Here is a 20,976-nt window from a genome sequence, read left to right on the forward strand (position 1 = left end):
AAACTAATCCTGTTACCCTGAGTTTGTTAAACTACCATCATGGTACAGGCCCCAGGGCAGGTTATGTTCTGGATAAGAGACCTCAAACTGAAATTGGACCAATCAGCTGCGAGCAAAGTGACACACCTCTAATGCAATGAAGTCACTCCCCCTTTTTCTACTCCAAATTAAAGGTCACGACATAGCAAATGGCTATTAAAGACTAAAGCGTCTGGCTTTTAGTTATGCTTATTTATAACAATAATAATTTTGAATGAGTTAGATATCATTTATGTAATAATTATACCCTTAATCAATTACACATGTATCATTTTAGTTAATCAATTAAGGCGCTTAGTTAAAATTAATATAAATAACCTATATAAAGGTCATACAAATAAGCTTTAAAATGAATAAAGCTATAAAAATGACTACATGTGAGCTTAAATGTTTAATTCTCTCTATATATCAACTAAACTAACTTCAGAACTTTTACTTGCGTTGACGTATACGATTTTTCTTAAAGTTGTCCACTTTCATAGACAGCTCTTTTCTTCTTGCTGTGTAAATTTGTTTAAATTCTTAACATGTTTCACTCATGTAATATTCTGCAGAAGAGGGAAGTGAATCTCAGTTTCACAGCGTGTGATTGGCTGTTCACGACTGATGTCACAGCTAAACTCAGGATCAAAGCCTGAGTTGACAAAGAAAGCTGATGATCAGCATCATGGGACCAACAAAACCTGAAAAGATTGGTTTGGTTTTGTCAACTCGAAACTAATCCTGTAACCCTGAGTTTGTTAAACTAGCATCATGGTACAGGCCCCTGGTCATCGCCATTTCAAAATAAAGGTCTGAACATGCCTTATGAGTATATATTCTTGTTGCAAATTGATAAATTACTACTCCCCTCTAATATAGTTTGAAAAACAGTCACCAAATATGAAGACGACAGATTGTAAGCTTTCAAATGATACATAGTTTGTCAAGATTAGTTTAGGTTTAGTATAGGATATTAGCGTTTTAAAAATGTAATGGATGTGGGCCCACCGGTGACACTTAACAGGTTACACTTTAATACGATAGTAATTCTTATCTTGAACATAAAAACAAGCCAATAATGTGCCTGAATACAGCTACTGTCAACATAGACACACATAGAGCCATCTCTTAAAAGAATCTTGTTTTAATAAATCAAAAGTACAGATATCTACAAAAACTGTAGATCAGTTTTTTTTTTCAATGTTTTAGAAAGTACAGTACAATTTAAGTAGATCTCTCTCTCTTTTTTTTTTTTTTTAGTTATTTACAATTGTTTTTTTCTTACCAAAATGTAATTAACCAATCTCCCCAGTTACCTCACAATGGACAAATGAAAACATGGTCATATAAAAGAATCTGTAAATGATATGGATCGAGAAGTACAAGAGAAGACAAAACTACACCGCAGATTGACAGACATACGCATCACTGCTCAATAAACACTACACGACTGCAAAGCGTTTAAGACAGAAAGCGGTACCTGTTTGCTAATGCTCTTTTCCACTTGGTTTGTCTGCAAATCGAATAAAAATGCTTTTTTTTCTGTTTCTAGTTGTTTTTGCATTTTATTTTATCTCTTTAAAACACCCCAAAAAGGTCCATTATTACACATTTTAAACAGTAGACTGTCCTCTAACTGCAGACAGACGCTTCAATGTGCAGAACATCTATAGAAAAAATATACACACACAGACAAAACATACAGGAGGTCAACAGTATCACCTTCATGATGCATAGATCCAAAATGAAAGATCAAGTATTAGTTATTAAGACAAACGGCAAGTTGGGGGACATTATTGGACAGGGAGAGACGAGAGAAGCCATGGGTGCGGACCTCTCCTAATATATGAGCCCAAAACATCATCGCCTTGAGGTGGAAACAGAACAAGGTGCAAACAGGAAGTCATTTCAAGTTGGTCAATATTTAAGCTGGGAAAAAGGAAAAGTAAATGTGCCTTATTGCAGCAAGAAGAGAATTTCATACACTCTGCCTCGCAGGAAAAACAGTCAAACATTGTGCTTTCCTAATCTCTTTACAACTCATCCAGGTCACATGACTTATGGAAGCTCGTTTCCGCCACAAAAAAATAAAAAAGGTAATTGCGACTTTTTATCTCACAATTGCTTGAAATAAACTCAAACTCTTCTGACATTTTAGATCACAATTTTGACTCTTTACCTCAGAATTGCGTGATTTAAAGTCAGAATTGTGAGAAGTATTTTTTGCTCAGAGTTGGACTTTATAACTTTGCAACTTTATATCACATTTCTGAGATAAAAAGTCAAAATTGTTGCGTTTGAGTTTATTTCAAGCAATTGTGGGGTTATATCTCACAATTGTGACTTTAAAAAATCAAGCAATTCTGGAGGTAAAAGGTCAGACTTTGTGAGATAAAATATCAGAATTGTTGAGTTTGAGTTTATTTCAAGCTATTGTGGGTATAGATCTCGCAATTCTGAGAAAAAAAGTCTGAATTGCATGATATAAAGTTGCAATTGCGTGTTATAGAGTCAGAATTGGGAGATATAAATGCAATTCTGACATACAAGTCTTTTTCCTCAGAGTTGGACTTTATAACTTTGCCACTTTATATCACATTTCTGAGATAAAAAGTCAAAATTGTTGCGTTTGAGTTTATTTCAAGCAATTGGGAGTTTATATCTTGCAATTGTGACTTTAAAATCACTCAATTATGAGGTAAAAGGTCAGACTTTGTGAGATAAAATGTCAGAATTGTTGAGTTTGAGTTTATTTCAAGCTATTGTGGGTTTAGATCTCGCAATTCTGAGAAAAAAAGTCTGAATTGCATGATAAAGTTGTAATTGCGTGTTAATTGTGAGATATAAACTCGCAATTCTGAGATGTCTTTTTTCCCTCAGAATTGCAATTGCAAGTATACATATGTTTTATCACACACAATTGCAACTTTATATCAAGCAATTCTGAGATAAAAGGTCAAAATTGTTGCGTTTGAGTTTATTTCAAGCAATTGTGGGTTTATATCTCACAATTCTAAGGTAAAAAATCTGAATTGCATGATATAAAAGTTGCAATGTCGTGTTATATCTCAGAATTCTGACTTTAAGTCTTTTTCCTCAGAATTTGACTTTATAACTTGCAGTTGTAACTTTATAAATCACACAATTGTGAGATAAAAAGTCAGAATTGTTGAGTTTGAGATTATTTCAAGAAATTGTGGGTTTATATCTCCCAATTCTGACTTTATAACACGCAATTGTGACTTTAAAATCACGCAATTCTGAGGTACAAAGTCTGAATTGCATGATATAAAGTTGTAATTGCGTGTTAATTGTGAGATATAAACTCGCAATTCTGAGATAAAAGTATTTTTTCCCTCAGAATTGGACTAACTTGCAGTTGCAACTTTAGATCACAATTGTGAGATAAAAAGTCAGAATTGTTGAGTTTGAGTTTATTTCAAGCAATTGCAACTTTATAACATGAAATTGTGACTTTAAATTATGCAATTCTGAAATAAAGTCAAAATCGCATGATATAAAGTTGCAATTGCGTGTTATAAAGTCAGAATTGGGAGATATAAACACAATTCTGACATGTCTTTTTCCTCAGAATTGGACTTTTTAACTTGCCATTCTGAGATTTAAAAAAAGTCTGAATCGTGAAAAACTCACGATTTCCGAGAAAGTCAGAATTGTTGAGTTTATTTCAAGCAATTGTGAGTTTGTATCTCACAATTCTGAGAAAAAAAGTCTGAATTGCATGATATAAAGTTGCAATTGCGTGTTATGAAGTCAGAATTGTGAGATATAAACTTGCATTTCTGGGACAAAAAGTCAAAATTGTTGCGTTTGAGTTTTTCAAGCAATTGTGAGTTTATATCTCAATTCTGAGATAAAATGTCTGAATTATGAGAAACTCAATTGCAAGAAAAAGTCAGAATTGTTGAGTTAATTTCAAGCAATTGAGAGTTTATGTAAAATCGCAGTTGTGAGATAAAAAAGTCGCAAATATTACAAAGTTTTATTCTGTGGCGGAGACAAGCTTCTTTACATTACACCCCAAATCCAATGGGAAATATATATATTGCATAAATAACATGGCAATTCACAAAATTCTCTGCAAATTCCTGCAATGCATCCATATTTTACTCTGACTAAGAAGGTACCATGATATGTAAATGATTAATATCTATGTATTATATATAAGAATTGAATACATTTTTGCAATACAGTAATCATCATAAGATTCATGTGCATTGCATTAATGAGAATGTGCTCGTCATTAATAACGTCATTTTTGGGATGAAATTTGACGTGAATGTTCTTGAGAGATTGACACTTGTGGATATAATCGACGGAGAGTTTGTTCTTTCACTCAAAGCTAACGCGCGTTAAAGATTCCTGACCTATTGCTGGTGTACATTAACCCACAAAACACACATTTGAGTATACTGCAGTACAAAGGCAAAACTGCACGACGTGTCAAAATGAAAGACGATCGGATTGAGAGAAAACGGTGAGAACTCGTATCAAACCAATTGAAAACAAGTGCAGTTTGTCTTTGAAGGGCTGTACAGCTCATGCACGTGCCACGCTAACTAATATGCTGTAGGGTCCAGTCCATTCATAATACATCAGACATGTGAACAAATCAACAGAAGACTAGTTATTCAAAGCTGAACAAACTGCATCAATAGAAGCCAATGGATAACACTAGCTTCGGCTAACTGGTGTAGAAATGGATGACTGGGGGAAATGAAAACGCCTTGCTCTTAAAACTAGCATGAATTCGGCTCACGGGTCTTTATGCCGCAAAACTATCACTTGGCACAAACTACACACAACACAAAGGATACTGATAAAGTGCATGGACGTCTGCTTTTCTCAAGTATAGCTCTGCTTTTTTCAGGTTTCATAGTCACCCTTTCTAATTGCTTTTGGTTACGCATAATTAATACTACAAACTCAGGATTTCCTCATCAGTCAGTTTCATTCGATCATACTCTAGTAGATTCAATTCAAGTGTTCTTAAATCAAAGAACGCTTGGGGGGGGGGGGCGTTTTCAGGTCGTAATAAAAGCAAAAGACCTGAGTTTTGGATGTATGCAAAGGATAAAAAAAAAAAAAAGGTAGCGCTACTGCATAAAAGGCTGAACTATTTGGAAATAGCTTCATGTGCATGTTTAAAAAAAAGGAGTCTTGATGAATAAAACGCAGGATCTTCATTTGTTTAATATGAAAATATCTTTTAGCCATGTCTGTGAAGCCTTGACTCAAGGTCGAAGGTTAAAAAAATGAACGAGGGGAGAGGAAAAAAAGCATATAAGAGGCGGGTTATAATAGTCCTCTACTTATAATAAGGTCATGTGATTGTCGAAGAATGCGCCGAAAATAAAATGGAATGATTACGATTTACGCCCCACTGTACTCTCAAATTGGCTCAATGTTAGATCACGCTCTGCGGCCTGACCCTGAAACACAACTACTTCCAGGTCGGCGTGAAGGAATGGATCGATTTTGGCAGTTGAGCGCTCAAAACGAGCGTTTGAAACAAAGATGGAGGTACGGGATTCTTCTTTAGGTGCACGTTTACGGCGATGCATCAGCAACCAGCTCTTCACCTTGGCTTGTTGAACCAATGCAGGCCTTCGGCAGGGAAGGGTCATGAGCGGCATCGCTAATCTGTCAATGGAAGAAGATAAGAGCCAGGAACGCTGACTGGAAGAAGAGCGCGACAGAGAAGGAGAGATGGGGTAAAGAGGAAGGAGGAGGAGTGCTAAGAGGGAGAGCATAGTCCAGTCATGTCCAGCCCATTGGCGGCGGACAGTAAGGCCTTGGTCTTCACAGTAGCACACAGCGAAAGAAGCTGCTCTTTTTCTGCTGTTCAGGGGTAATTTTCACTCCGTGGTTGCTGCCCTGAGGATTGTTGCCCTCCTGTGTGAGCAAAGAAACAAACTCCTTTACACTCAAGAACTTAAGCTAGACAGAGATACTGAAGGATTCATTCACCCGAAAGGGAAAATGGTATCATGTCCCTATTATTTACCAATTATGTACCTACAGTGGTCAAGTTTACATTTACATTTACATTTATGCATTTGGCAGACGCTTTTATCCAAAGCGACTTACATTGCATTCAAGGTACACATTTTACATTTTTGTCAATTCTTGCTTTCCCTGGGAATCGAACCCATGACCTTGGCGTTGCTAGCGCCATGCTCTACTGTTTGAGCTATAGGAAAGCATTTAAAGTTTAAAGGGTTAGTTCACCCAAAAATGAAATTCTGTCATTAATTACTGACCCTCATGTCGTTCGACACCCGTCAGACCTCCGTTCATCTTCAGAACAGAAATGAAGATATTTTAGTTGAAATCTGATGGCTCTGAAAGGCCTCCATTGGCTCAATGGCACGGTTCACTCTCAAGACCCTTAAAAGGTACTAAAGACGTCGTTACAAAGTCCATCTCACTACAGTGGCTCTACAATAACTTTATGGAGTGACGAGAATAGTTTTTGTGCGCAAAAACCCCTAAATAACGACTTGTATAGTGATGACGATTTCAAAACACGACATCATGAAGCTTCGAAGCGTTATGAATCAGTGAGTCGATTCATGATTCGGATCGCGTGTCAAACCGCCAAACTGCTGAAATTTGGCGATTCAAACCGCTGATTCGACTCACTGATTCATAACGCTTCGAAGCTTCATGATGTCGTGTTTTGAAATCGTCATCACTATACAAGTCGTTATTTAGGGGTTTTTGCGCACAAAAACTATTCTCGCCGATTCATAAAGTTATTGTAGAGCCACTGTAGTGAGATGGACTTTGTAACGACGTCTTTAGTAGCTTTTAAGGGTCTTGAGAGTGAACCGTGCCATTGAGCCAATGGAGGCCTTTCTGAGCCATCAGATTTCAACTAAAATATCTTCATTTGTGTTCTGAAGATGAACGGAGGTCTGACGGGTGTCGAACGACATGAGGGGAAGTCATTAATGACAGAATTTTCATTTTTGGGTGAACTAACCCTTTAATGTTTTTGAAAGAATCTCTTCTGCTCACCAAGGCTGCATTTATTTGATTTGCAGTAATATTGTGAAATATTATCTTAAAATGTGATTTATTTCTGTGATCAAAGCTGAATTTTCAGCTTCAGTGTCAATGTCAAGCTCAGTTATCATCAAATTATATTTTGAAAACATTACAAAATAAAATGGAACAATTCACAATATTACTGTTTTTCAGAAGTTAATGTATGAACATAATCTTTAATAAAAAAAATTGTGTAAGTTCACAGTGCATTTACTAATGTTTTCATCTTAGAAATGTATTATTAAATGCTGAGATTAGCATTAGCTAAGATTAAAGGTGCAGTAAGCGATTTCTGAAAAACACTGTAAAGTGGATCAGGCCAAGCAGCGCAAAACTTTTAGCTAATCAGCAGCAGGGGGCGTGTCCACTCATGATAGGTGAGAGAGCCAATCAGCAGTAGGGGGCGTGTCCACTCATGATAGGTGAGAGAGCCAATCAGCAGTAGGGGGCGTGTCCACTCATGATGGGGGAGAGAGAGTCAATCAGCAGTAGGGGGCGTGTCAACTCATAATGGGTGAGAGAGCCAATCAGCAGTAGGGGGCGTGTCCACTCATGATGGGGGAGAGAGCAAATCAGCAGCAGGGGGCGTGTCAACTCATAATGGGTGAGAGAGTCAATCAGCTGTAGGGGGCGTGTCCACTCATGATGGGGGAGATAGAGCCAATCAGCAGCAGGGGGCGTGTCAACTCATAATGGGTGAGAGAGCCAATCAGCAGTAGGGGGCGTGTCCACTCATGATGGGGGAGAGAGCAAATCAGCAGTAGGGGGCGTGTCAACTCATGATGGGGAGAGAGCAAATCAGCAGCAGGGGGCGTGTCAACTCATAATGGGTGAGAGAGAGCCAATCAGCAGCAGGGGCGTGTCCACTCATGATGGGGGAGAGAGCAAATCAGCAGCAGGGGGCGTGTCAACTCATAATGGGTGAGAGAGAGCCAATCAGCAGCAGGGGCGTGTCAACTCATGATGGGGAGAGAGCAAATCAGCAGCAGGGGCGTGTCCACTCATGATGGGGGAGAGAGCAAATCAGCAGCAGGGGGCGTGTCCACTCATGATGGGGGAGAGACAGCCAATCAGCAGTAGGGGGCGTATCCACTCATGATGGGGGAGACAGCCAATCAGCAGCAGGGGGCGTGTTCACTCATGATGGGGGAGAGAGAGTCAATCAGCAGCAGGGGGCGTGTTCACTCATGATGGGGGAGAGAGAGTCAATCAGCAGCAGGGGGCGTGTCCACTCATGATGGGGGAGAGAGAGTCAATCAGCAGCAGGGGGCGTGTCCACTCATGATGGGGGAGAGAGCAAATCAGCAGCAGGGGGCGTGTCAACTCATGATGGGGGAGAGAGCAAATCAGCAGCAGGGGCGTGTCCACTCATGATGGGGGAGAGAGAGTCAATCAGCAGCAGGGGGCGTGTCCACTCATGATGGGGGAGAGAGAGTCAATCAGCAGCAGGGGGCGTGTCCACTCATGATGGAGGAGAGAGAGTCAATCAGCAGCAGGGGGCGTGTCCACTCATGATGGGGGAGAGAGAGTCAATCAGCAGCAGGGGGCGTGTCCACTCATGATGGGGGAGAGAGAGTCAATCAGCAGCAGGGGGCGTGTCCACTCATGATGGAGGAGAGAGAGTCAATCAGCAGCAGGGGGCGTGTCCACTCATGATGGGGGAGAGAGAGTCAATCAGCAGCAGGGGGCGTGTCCACTCATGATGGGGGAGAGAGAGTCAATCAGCAGCAGGGGGCGTGTCCACTCATGATGGGGGAGAGAGAGTCAATCAGCAGCAGGGGGCGTGTCCACTCATGATGGGGGAGAGAGTCAATCAGCAGCAGGGGGCGTGTCCACTCATGATGGAGGAGAGAGTCAATCAGCAGCAGGGGGCGTGTCCACTCATGATGGAGGAGAGAGTCAATCAGCAGCAGGGGGCGTGTCCACTCATGATGGGGGAGAGAGTCAATCAGCAGCAGGGGGCGTGTCCACTCATGATGGAGGAGAGAGAGCCAATCAGCAGCAGGGGGCGTGTCCACTCATGATGGAGGAGAGAGTCAATCAGCAGCAGGGGGCGTGTCCACTCATGATGGAGGAGAGAGTCAATGAGCAGCAGGGGGCGTGTCCACTCATGATGGAGGAGAGAGAGTCAATCAGCAGCAGGGGGCGTGTCCACTCATGATGGAGGAGAGAGTCAATGAGCAGCAGGGGGCGTGTCCACTCATGATGGAGGAGAGAGAGTCCATCAGCAGTAGGGGGCGTGTCCACTCATGATGGAGGAGAGAGTCAATCAGCAGCAGGGGGCGTGTCCACTCATGATGGAGGAGAGAGTCAATCAGCAGCAGGGGGCGTGTCCACTCATGATGGAGGAGAGAGTCAATCAGCAGCAGGGGGCGTGTCCACTCATGATGGAGGAGAGAGTCAATGAGCAGCAGGGGGCGTGTCCACTCATGATGGAGGAGAGAGAGTCAATCAGCAGCAGGGGGCGTGTCCACTCATGATGGAGGAGAGAGTCAATCAGCAGCAGGGGGCGTGTCCACTCATGATGGAGGAGAGAGTCAATGAGCAGCAGGGGGCGTGTCCACTCATGATGGAGGAGAGAGAGTCCATCAGCAGTAGGGGGCGTGTCCACTCATGATGGAGGAGAGAGAGTCCATCAGCAGTAGGGGGCGTGTCCACTCATGATGGAGGAGAGAGAGTCAATCAGCAGTAGGGGGCGTGTCCACTCATGATGGAGGAGAGAGAGTCAATCAGCAGTAGGGGGCGTGTCCACTCATGATGGGAGAGAGAGTCAATGAGCAGCAGGGGGCGTGTCCACTCATGATGGGAGAGAGAGTCAATGAGCAGCAGGGGGCGTGTCCACTCATGATGGAGGAGAGAGAGTCCATCAGCAGTAGGGGGCGTGTCCACTCATGATGGAGGAGAGAGAGTCAATCAGCAGCAGGGGGCGTGTCCACTCATGATGGGGGAGTAACATTGGTTTTTCTATGTTCTACAGAACCAAGATATGCTGTTGCTGTAATGTTAGCTGTAGTAACAGGACAGTTGAGTGTCATTGTTTGTCTGGACCTGCTGGCGTCTAACAATCAACTCTTGCTTGTATATACTCTTGTGTGCTGTATGTTCTTTTTTTGTTCTTCCTTGTGGTTTGTCCGTTATCCATTATTAACCATTATTTTGCTTTGCTTTAGCTGAGATATCTACTCTTGCATTGCATGTTCATGCCTTTTAGGGGCGGCGCAATGAAGGGAGGTGTGTGATTTCAAGTATTAATAGTGTTTCTCAGAAATCGCTTACTGCACCTTTAATAAATGCTGTAGAACTATTGCTCTTGTTAAGTAATGATGCCTGATCTAAATTCATTTGTGCATAAACCTAAAGCACAGAAAGGGAAAATCTTACCAATTTCGTGTCCATCTTTGATTTTATGTCTCTGGCAAGCGTTAAGAATGCCTGTGAGTAGAGCAGAAAACAACATTAAAATGTTTAAATGCTCAGATATGATCAGGAAATGAAATGAGGATTCATCATAAAACCCATTTACACTTACGTTCTCAACGTTGATATTAGCCTTCGCACTCGTCTCCATGAACTTGATGCCGTACTCTAACGCCAGCTAAACGGGTACAGGCAGATTTGATTCAAAATACTAGTATGATTTAGCTGGATGATGCAGGAGGATCATTAAATACAGGTGCTTCCATCATTGCTGTAGCGTCTTATACAACAAAAGTTTAATAATATTATACAAGCAGTTTTTTTTAATGGTGTAAGTGGAAAAAAAGAGCATGGTCTGCTCACCTTCTCGCCTCTGTCTTTGGACACCTGCCTCTTCTCATTAATGTCACATTTGTTCCCCAAAATCATTTTTTCTACATCTGCCGATGCATGCTGGGTTGAACACATACAAGAACATGCACTGAAATCATTAGCTGTAAATATACAAACAGGATATGCTACATTTTTCACAATTGAATGACTAGTAATTAGGCCACCGGTAGTTTAGGGTCATGTCCACCAGACAACAATAAGCAAAATAATACATATATCTAATACAAGTCTTATTAAAAGCATTACGCTAAGGGCACAAGATGCAAGAGAGAAGTGAGGTGCAATGACTAAAGATGGCATACTTCAATGTGCATATTTAACAAATAGGTGAAATATGTACAATTTTCATTAATGCAATTAGCAGACACTTTTGATCCTAAGCAAATTGCAATGCATTTAAACTTTTATCAGTTCATGCATTCTCACGGGAATTGAACCCATGGAGTTACTGTTTGAATATAAAATAAAAACCTGCAGATAGTGCATATTATGGAAACATTGCACATCATCTGAAGTATACTGTTGAGACACTCACCTCCTCTATGTTTCGGATCCAGTTTTTGATGTTGTCAAATGATTTCTCATTGGTAATATCATAAACCAGCATGATACCCTGCGATCAGAGCACAAGACAAATTACTACTGTGCAAAACGCTGCAATTATAAAGATGACAGCAAATGAGCATTAGTATTTAGGGTTGCAAAATTCTGGGAATTTCCATGGAAATGAAAGGGAATATATGGGAATTCATATGAGTAAACTGGGCATTTGCAAAATTGCAGGTTAGCCTCATATAGGGGAAAAATAATCTTGGTAAAAAAAAAAAACAGATTTAGACTTGTGTGTGTTGGGGAGGGTCATTTTTAGACATGATTTTTTGAATTATCTCACCTAAATGTTTGCCCAGTCAGTGTATTTGTTTACACAATGGTATAATTTGTGTGTTAAATAATCATTAACACAGCACAAGGAAGTTTTAAACATAAATGTATGTAATTTACGTGAATACTCGCCAAGACAGACATTTTGTGTGCAGGATTCAAGAAATGATCTGTGCATGTTATGGATGAATGCAGTGCATTTCTGTTATTGTACAGAATTACAGCACCAGTCAAAAGTTTGGACACATTACTATTTTTTATATTTTTGAAATGTCTCTTATGCTCATCAAGCCTGTTTTTATTTGATCACAAATACAGAAAACTAATAGTGTGAAATACAATTTAAAATAATGAAATAAACCTTAAAATATAATTTATTTATGTGATCAAAGTTGAATTTTCAGCATCATTACTCCAGTCTTCAGTAGGGTTGGGTATCGTTTTGTTTTTTTACGATACCGGTGCCAAACCGATACTTTTAAAACGGTACCGGTGCCTAAATGGTGCCTGACCCGATACTTAAAAAAAAAAAAAAAGAGCCAAATGCGACGGTGGATGAGATTAAAGAATGTTTTTTTATTGATTTTTTTATTATTATTATTTAAATTGAACAATTTATTAAAAGTTTAAAGTATACTTAAATATATAAATACAAAGCACAATTTACTTAAATTCACAGTAAAACCTAAGCCACCTAACCCAACTACAATAGGCCTAATTTAACATTAAATAACAGTTGCAGGACTAATACCAGCAGTCGTCTGTATTCTTGGTCTGCTACAAACCAGCTTCAAGGTTCAGCTTTATTTTGAAATATGACCATATTCTCTGGTAGGGCTAGGCGATATGGCCCAAAAAAATTATCACAATATCATTTTCCATATCAGTCGATATCGATAATTATCACGATAAATGTGAAATCTAGACATGTGCCGGTTAACGGTAATACGATATACCGCAATAATGAACATGCACAATAATGTTATCTTGGGCACTACAAAATACAGTGAATAATTATTTCTTACGAATTATTTAGATTTTTAGAATGCATTTTAAGAATACTTTACCCATCAACAGCAGCGTTTCCCCGGTAATTCTCGCAAACAAATCTCATCACATAACCAAATACTTAAAAACTTAAGGCTATTAATTTTCAAACTTAAACATTTTTTATTTTAATCTGGACTAAATTACATGCCCTAGATATTGTTTGAATATGTTCTGATTGTTATTCAGTCGCACACTTTACAGTAAGGCTCCATTATTTAACATTAGTTCATTCATTAACAAACTGACAATGAAAAATACTTCTAAAATATGTATTAAATGTGTATTAATCTTAGTTAAATGTAAATTTCAGCATTTAATAACACATTATTAATATCAAAAGTTGTAACTGTATTATTTAATGGACCTGAGTTAACTAACTAACAGCTGCTATTTAAACTAACATTATCAAAGAATAATAACTGTAAAAATGTAGCTATTTGTTGATGTTAATGCATTAACTAGTGAGACCTTATTGTTAAGTGTTACCTATTGTTCTTTATAATTCTTTAGCTCTTTTAAATATTTGTTTACTTTATACATTTTTGTGTATTGCTTTAATGTATTTAAATGTTTGGTTATTTTTGTTATAATAAAGTTATTAAACCTGTTATAGTATGACAACACTTTTTTTTGCAATGAATTTAAATATCGTGATAATACCGTATACCACGATAAAAGCTTCGGCAATTAATTGCAACACGAAAATTTGATACCGGCACATGCCTAGTCATGAACTATCTGATATTCAGATTTTCAAATATGTGTGTTAGTGGATCTATAATGCGCGATGGGCGCCACTATATCAGTTTGCACCTCAGAGAATCGGATCTGTCGGATTTACAACACGTAAATTAATCTAAGTCTCATGAAAAATACATAAAAGTAAGTGACCGCTGAGCTGGGAGAAGAATAGAGTAAACTGTATAGCTACTATATACTGTGTATCTGATATAAAGAAAACACGTAGTCAAATTATTATAACTGAAAGGATTGTTATTGGCGCTTCCATAGACATAAGTGTGTATTTTTTGCTAGTACATATGTGGATTTAAATATCTGTAACCTAAAATAAACATGATGTGGTTGAAAACATTGAATAGTTGTGATATGTGACGAGCGCTGAGGGCGTCCGTCCGTCGTTAAAGCACGTTTCAATTTAAGTGGCACCGAAATCTGCGTTCTGATTCTGTCCGATTACGTACCAGTTATATAGGTATGGCACCGGGTTTCAGTTCCCAACCCCAGTCTTCAATGTTACATGATCCTTCAGAAATCATTCTAATATGATGATTATTATGATGATTTTTATTTTGATGATTGTTAATATTATGATGATTTATTATCAATGTTGGATACAGTTGTGCTGCTTAATATTTTTTATAACCTGTGATACTTTTTTCAGGATTCATTGATGAATATAAAGTTGTAAAAAGAACAGCATTTATTCCAAATAGAAATCTTTCGTAACATATACACTAAAAGTTTGGGGTCAGTCATTTTTTCTTTCTTTTTTTGAAAGAAATGAATACTTTCATTCAGCAAGGATGTGTTAAAGGGTTAGTTCACCCAAAAATGAAATTATGTCATTAATTACTTACCCTCATGTCGTTCGACACCCGTCAGACCTCCGTTCATCTTCAGAACACAAATGAAGATATTTTAGTGTAAATCTGATGGCTCTGAAAGGCCTCCATTGGCTCAATGGCACGTTACACTCTCAAGACCCTTAAAAGGCACTAAAGACGTCGTTACAAAGTCCATCTCACTACAGTGGTTCTACAATAACTTTATGAATCGGCGAGAATAGTTTTTGTGCGCAAAAAAACCCTAAATAACGACTTATAGTGATGACGATTTCAAAACACGGCCTCATGAAGCTTCGAAGCGTTATGAATCAGTGAGTCGAATGATGATTCGGATCGCGTGTCAAACCACCAAACTGCTGAAATTTGGCGATTCAAACTGCTGAATCGACTCGCTGATTCATAACGCTTCGAAGCTTCATGAGGCCGTGTTTTGAAATCGTCATCACTATTAGTTGTTATTTAGGGGTTTTTTTGCGCACAAAAACTATTCTCACCGATTCATAAAGTTATTTTAGAACCACTGTAGTGAGATGGACTTTGTAACGACGTCTTTAGTACCTTTTAAGGGTCTTGAGAGTGTAAAGTGCCATTGTGCCAATGGAGGCCTTTCAGAGCCATCAGATTTCAACTAAAATATCTTCATTTCTGTTCCGAAGATGAACGGAGGTCTGACGGGTGTCCAACGACATGAGGGTGAGTAATTAATGACAGAATTTTCATTAATGGGTGAACTAACCCTTTAAATTGATAAAAAAGTGACCATAAAGACTTATATTATTAGAAAAAAAATACTTTAAAACTTTTTATTCATCAATGAATCCTGAAAAAAGTATCACAGGTTCAAAAAAAGTATATATATTAATATTGTTTTGCATGCATGTCCGCTTATGACCAATCAAATGTTTATATTTATGTTTGTATATGATACAGTTTATATCAATTTTCCAATAAATTCCTATTAAGTTTCAAAATTACCCAATTTTACCAGAGATTTTCCGCCTCTTTGCAACACTATTAGTATAATTATAGCATGAACAGACAAGACTGTGGAAATTCCTGAAGCTCATCATACTTTAGCATCATCTTACCATTGCACCTCTGTAATATGCCGTTGTGATCGTTCGGAATCGTTCCTGTCCTGCCGTGTCCCTGTAAACATCACACAATATTAGTATTATAACTGTGGCCCTGTTGAAAGGGGGTTTGCAGGTCTGGTGGAAGATGACTTCCTCCTCACCAGGGCAATGACAAAAGACACCCTCAGTATAAAGGAGAAATGAATCATGGTTTCACTAGTCGAACAGCAGCTCCTTCAGAAAACTCATGTACTTCCAAACACAAAGTCACTATGGCAGCAATCTGCTAAACTTCAACTAGCATTGACTAGAAGGAAAGACGACTAGAAACTCACCATATCTGTAACTTTATCTTCTTGCCATCTAGTTCTATTGTCCTGATCTTGAAATCGATACCTGGAAGAGAAAAGACGTAACAGCACAACTGTCATCATCGGCTGACAAACAAACCCAACACAGTGTCTCTTTCAAAAAAGTCAAACAAGACTATTTTTAGGTGTTAAAAGCAACGCACATAACAGATGTCCATAGGATGCATAGAACACATGATCTATGAACATATGGTGCATGACAAAGCCAGGCATCAAACCACCTAGACACTTCATTCATCACCATTTCATTACGCAAATTAATAAAAACATGAGTTATGACTGGTGAAGATATATTAAACTCACTCTCATGTCGTTTCAAACCAGTGAGACTTTCGTTCATCTTCGGAACACAAATGAATATCATTTTGATGAAATCTGAGCGATTTCTGTACCTCCATTAACAGCTACGCAACTGACACTTTGACGCTTCAAAAAGTTCATAAAGAGATTGTATAGTAGGCTTGCTACGATAGTCGGTGTTGCCGGTGTTACCGGTGTTCAGACTCAACACCGCTTACATCACTTGCCCACCATGGCACCGCCCCACCGTCGTTTTTTTTTTTTTTTTTATCCTAATATAATAATTTAGTTCAGTTAGAGAACAGACAATACAAATTAAAACTGAACGTGTCTGCTTAATAAAGCATGACCCGACCGTGAGTCTCGGCAGGAGTCATTCATCAGATTTCATTCATCATAGAGTGAGGAGCTGACTGAGATTACCGCGGAAGATTTGGTTTTTAAGCGAAACGTAAAAGCGCCTATTTAAGGGAGTTTGTCATTTGTTTTGTTGTTGTGTTTTTCATATAAAATAATAGGCTAATGAACCCACAATTCAAGCAACCCGCCACTAAATTGGCGCTAATTCAAAACCGAAAGTAAAATGTGCACGGCCGCACAGAGCGTGCATTGTTTCCTTTGAGTCCGACACTCTGAGATGACGCAATTTTTGCCGCGCGCACCCTCGCGCTCGTTTGTTCGGACCATGGTGCGGACGCGTCAAGTATAAACAAGTGTTCACGGACGAATTGTCATTCATTCATGGCGTGCGTCTCACACATAGACCGATCAATGCCTGATCAGTGCCCTGACTACTAGGGAACTGTTGAGACGCACCCATGGCCTCACAGAGCGCGCATTTACGGATGAACTTCATTCATGGCCTCACAGAGCGCGCATTTACGGATGAACTTCATTCATGGCCTCACAGAGCGCGCATTTACGGATGAACTTCATTCATGGCCTCACAGAGCGCGCATTTACGGACGAACTTCTTTCATGGCCTCACAGAGCGCGCATTTACGGATGAACTTCATTCATGGCCTCACAGAGCGCGCATTTACGGATGAACTTCATTCATGGCCTCACAGAGCGCGCATTTACGAATGAACTTCATTCATGGCCTCACAGAGCGCGCATTTACGGACGAACTTCTTTCATGGCCTCACAGAGCGCGCATTTACGGATGAACTTCATTCATGGCCTCACAGAGCGCGCATTTACGGACGAACTTCATTCATGGCCTCACAGAGCGCGCATTTACGGACGAACTTCATTCATGGCCTCACAGAGCGCGCATTTACGGACGGACTTCATTCATGGCCTCACAGAGCGCGCATTTACGGACGAACTTCAGTCATGGCCTCACAGAGCGCGCATTTACGGACGAACTTCATTCATGGCCTCACAGAGCGCGCATTTACGGACGAACTTCAGTCATGGCCTCACAGAGCGCGCATTTACGGACGAACTTCATTCATGGCCTCACAGAGCGCGCATTTACGGACTAACTTCAGTCATGGCCTCACAGAGCGCGCATTTACGGATGAACTTCATTCATGGCCTCACAGAGCGCGCATTTACGGACTAACTTCATTCATGTAAACTTCATTCATGTCCGTAAAAAAACATGAAAAAACAGCCCGCGGAAAAACCACGGACTTGGCAACACTGCCGCTGCCTCGCTAGCGTTGCTGAGAAAAGATGAGACGTATACAGTGACGTAAGACCTGGCTCTGTTGTGGCTCTCAGCATGTGGAAAAGCAAACGGTTCTTAGAAGGCTCCTTAGTCGAACCAACTATGAACTCGGACTAGCTCTGGCTCTGAATTAGCTCTAGCACTGCCTTGGTGGAAAAGGGGTATGAGAAAATGTTTCAGGCCCTGGCGTGGTGTGCTCAGAGGTGCAGCGGCGAAAGCAGGCAGTTCTTGAGGCGGCCCATCATTTTCCATTTCAGCTGTCTAGATGCATATTATTGATGAACGCGATGTTTATGTTTCGACCCTGCTTGAAGAATTCATCAGCAGGTCAACTGAGAGAAGACCCACTTTTGGAAAAGTGTGAAAGCCCTTAGGAGCGCAAACTGTTCTTTTTCTGAATGCTGTATAATATAGCCTAGTGTTATGTAATAAAGGCTTGATTTATTCACTTATTTCGTTTAATTTTCTTAACAATTAAGATGCCCATGTTGGCTTATCCTGATGGCTTATCCTGTCGCGCCCTCTATAGGCCAGGCGACTAGTCGACGTCAAGCTTAAAGCGTCATGGCAGAGCATTAAAGTGCAACCCCTAGTTTGAGCTTCTCAAGAACCAATGAGGTTCATTCTGGTGTTACGCATCACGTTTGAGCTTCAGCAAGAACCAATGAGGTTCATTCTGGTGTTACGCATCACGTTTGAGCTTCAGCAAGAGCCAATGAGGTTCATTCTGGTGTTACGCATCACGTTTGAGCTTCAGCAAGAACCAATGAGGTTCATTCTGGTGTTACGCATCACGTTTGAGCTTCAGCAAGAGCCAATGAGGTTCATTCTGGTGTTACGCGTCATGTTTGAGCTTCAGCAAGAGCCAATGAGGTTCATTCTGGTGTTACGCATCACAATCGGTTTATGACATTTTTAAAGCGTTAAATTGTCAGTTGCGTAGAGTAAATTGAGCGATAGAAAACACTCCGATTTCATTAAAAGGATCTTAATTTGTGTTCCGAGGATGTCTTACGGGTTTGGAACGACATGAGGGTGAGTAATTAATGACAGAATTTTTGGGTGAACTATCCCTTTAATATTCTTAACCCTTTAATTTTAACATGGCAAAAATAATATTAATACAATGTCCCATTTAGATCATTACACTAAAACAAGACATGATAATAGAAGCCTTGTTTTTTCTGACATAACATTATACATTGTTGAACAAGTAGATGTCAATACCACTGTTTTGGTAATACCATTCTATAAAGTAAATTGCATTCCCATAATTAGTATTAAAAGTGTACAATAATAATTCAGTATCGTGGTATCTATACTGTATATCAAAGTAGTAAGTTACCACAGTCACAGTAAAGTTTTCTGAAACACTATTTAACTGAACATGGACAGAAATATTATATTACTATACACAATATTGAGTCTTATACGTCTTATGGTGAATGTGAAACAGGTGACAGTTGGCTAACTGATTCTAACCACATGTATAATTAATTAGATATCCAACCGTTTATATAATCCTATATCTATTTGATATTTAAAAGTTTCTAAAATTAGAGTTAAAACGAATGTAAACCTATGACGAGTCACTCTGTCAGAGAAGCTAGATGCTAACTAACAAAGCTGAAGAAATACTCATTAAATACACACTATATCACCACACAAAATAATTAATTACAAACCACCAGCGAAGTTTAGAAACAAAACAAGACACAAACTCAGGAAGAGCTAACACAGTTTCTAGTCCATTAGCTTAGCCGCTAGCACAGCCTGACGTTTCATAAACAATCCGATATAAACATATGATAGAAATACCTATCGTCGAAATAAACGTCGAGTTAAAGGCATCCTCCGAGAATCTGAACAGCACACAGGTCTTCCCGACACCGGAATCCCCGATTAACAGCAGTTTAAACAAATAATCGTAGGTCTTCGCCATACTGAATGTATTGCGGAAATCCCGCCCGGTACTTTAGCAGACAGCGCAGAATCCGCAAAGCGGCGAGGAACTGACCAATCATACTATGCCGAAGGCGTCGAATTTAAATATTCATGAGGTTGAACGGACGTACTTCAAAGGCTTGCATGAGCGTGCGGGCACGTCTCCTCATTAATATTCATAAGGTACGCCTTTGTCATAGTAGCATTTTGTTCATTCGCCCGGCCACGTCAAACGTCAGAGTACAAAGTTAATATTTATAAGATAAGGCTTCGCCATAGTATGATTCTTAAAATGTGCTTCCTGAACTAATACAAGACCTCATACCTTCACAGCAATTACTTGCATAAGTCTGTGCCTCAAGGTCATTAATTAGTGTGTGTGGCAGGTCAAATTCCTTTATATGATTTGGCTTCGGGCCTGGATTAAATTTCCTTACAACCAAGCTCTCTCTCTCTCCCATTGTATTAATGTAAAAATTAATATAGCCCTGCACATAATATAAATCATACATATATTTTGCATTGCAATAAAGAGAATTTGAGGGTAAATGTCATGAAAATAATGTAAAAATGGCCAAACATTATCTTATTGATCTTAAACAGGCTTAATTTTCCTTTGCAAAATATTAATTAATTCAGTGTACTTCTCATAGACTCGAAAATGGTGTGCAAATAAGTAAACATTTATTTAGTTTAACATCGAACCACAGTGAAAATAAACCTTGTTTCAAAAATGGTCCCACTAAATAACAAACTAAGACTTGTTATTCCCCAAAAAGCAAAAATGTCATGAAAATTATGTAAAAATTAGTGCTGTCAACTGATTAATCGCAACGACAATAAAAGTTGGTGTTTATATAATATATGTGTGTGTACTATATAATTATTATGTATATTTGAATACACACACATGTATAAATTTAAGAAATTTTGCATATATTATTTGTAAATATGAATATTTTATATATAAATATAAAAAAATCTTAAATATATACATGCATGTGTGTATTTATATAGGCCTACACACATAATAAGTATACACAGTACACACACACGTAAACACAAACTTTTATTTTGGAAGTGATTAATCGCGATTAATCGTTTGACAGCCCATGATACAAAAAATATTTTTGATCCTAAATTTTTCTTTGCAAAATATTGATTGAAATAATTCAATGTACTTC

The 20,976-nt window shown here is 39.2% G+C and overlaps 1 protein-coding gene across 1 annotated transcript; it reads right to left on the minus strand.

Moving 5' to 3' along the window:
- Positions 1-1,151: 1,151 nt before the first annotated feature.
- rab8a (RAB8A, member RAS oncogene family) lies at positions 1,152-19,822 on the minus strand. The gene is made up of 8 exons (XM_079819700.1): positions 19,667-19,822; positions 15,835-15,895; positions 15,512-15,572; positions 11,441-11,518; positions 10,876-10,965; positions 10,625-10,690; positions 10,477-10,527; positions 1,152-5,937 (listed from the first exon to the last, which is right to left on the minus strand). The coding sequence occupies exons 1-8, from the start codon at positions 19,788-19,790 to the stop codon at positions 5,845-5,847; spliced, it is 624 nt and encodes a 207-aa protein (XP_079675826.1). The 5' UTR covers positions 19,791-19,822; the 3' UTR covers positions 1,152-5,844.
- Positions 19,823-20,976: the final 1,154 nt, after the last annotated feature.

Source organism: Gobio gobio (genome assembly GCF_949357685.1).
Source record: "Gobio gobio genome assembly, chromosome: 6".
In the NCBI taxonomy this organism is placed as follows: Eukaryota; Metazoa; Chordata; class Actinopteri; order Cypriniformes; family Gobionidae; genus Gobio; species Gobio gobio.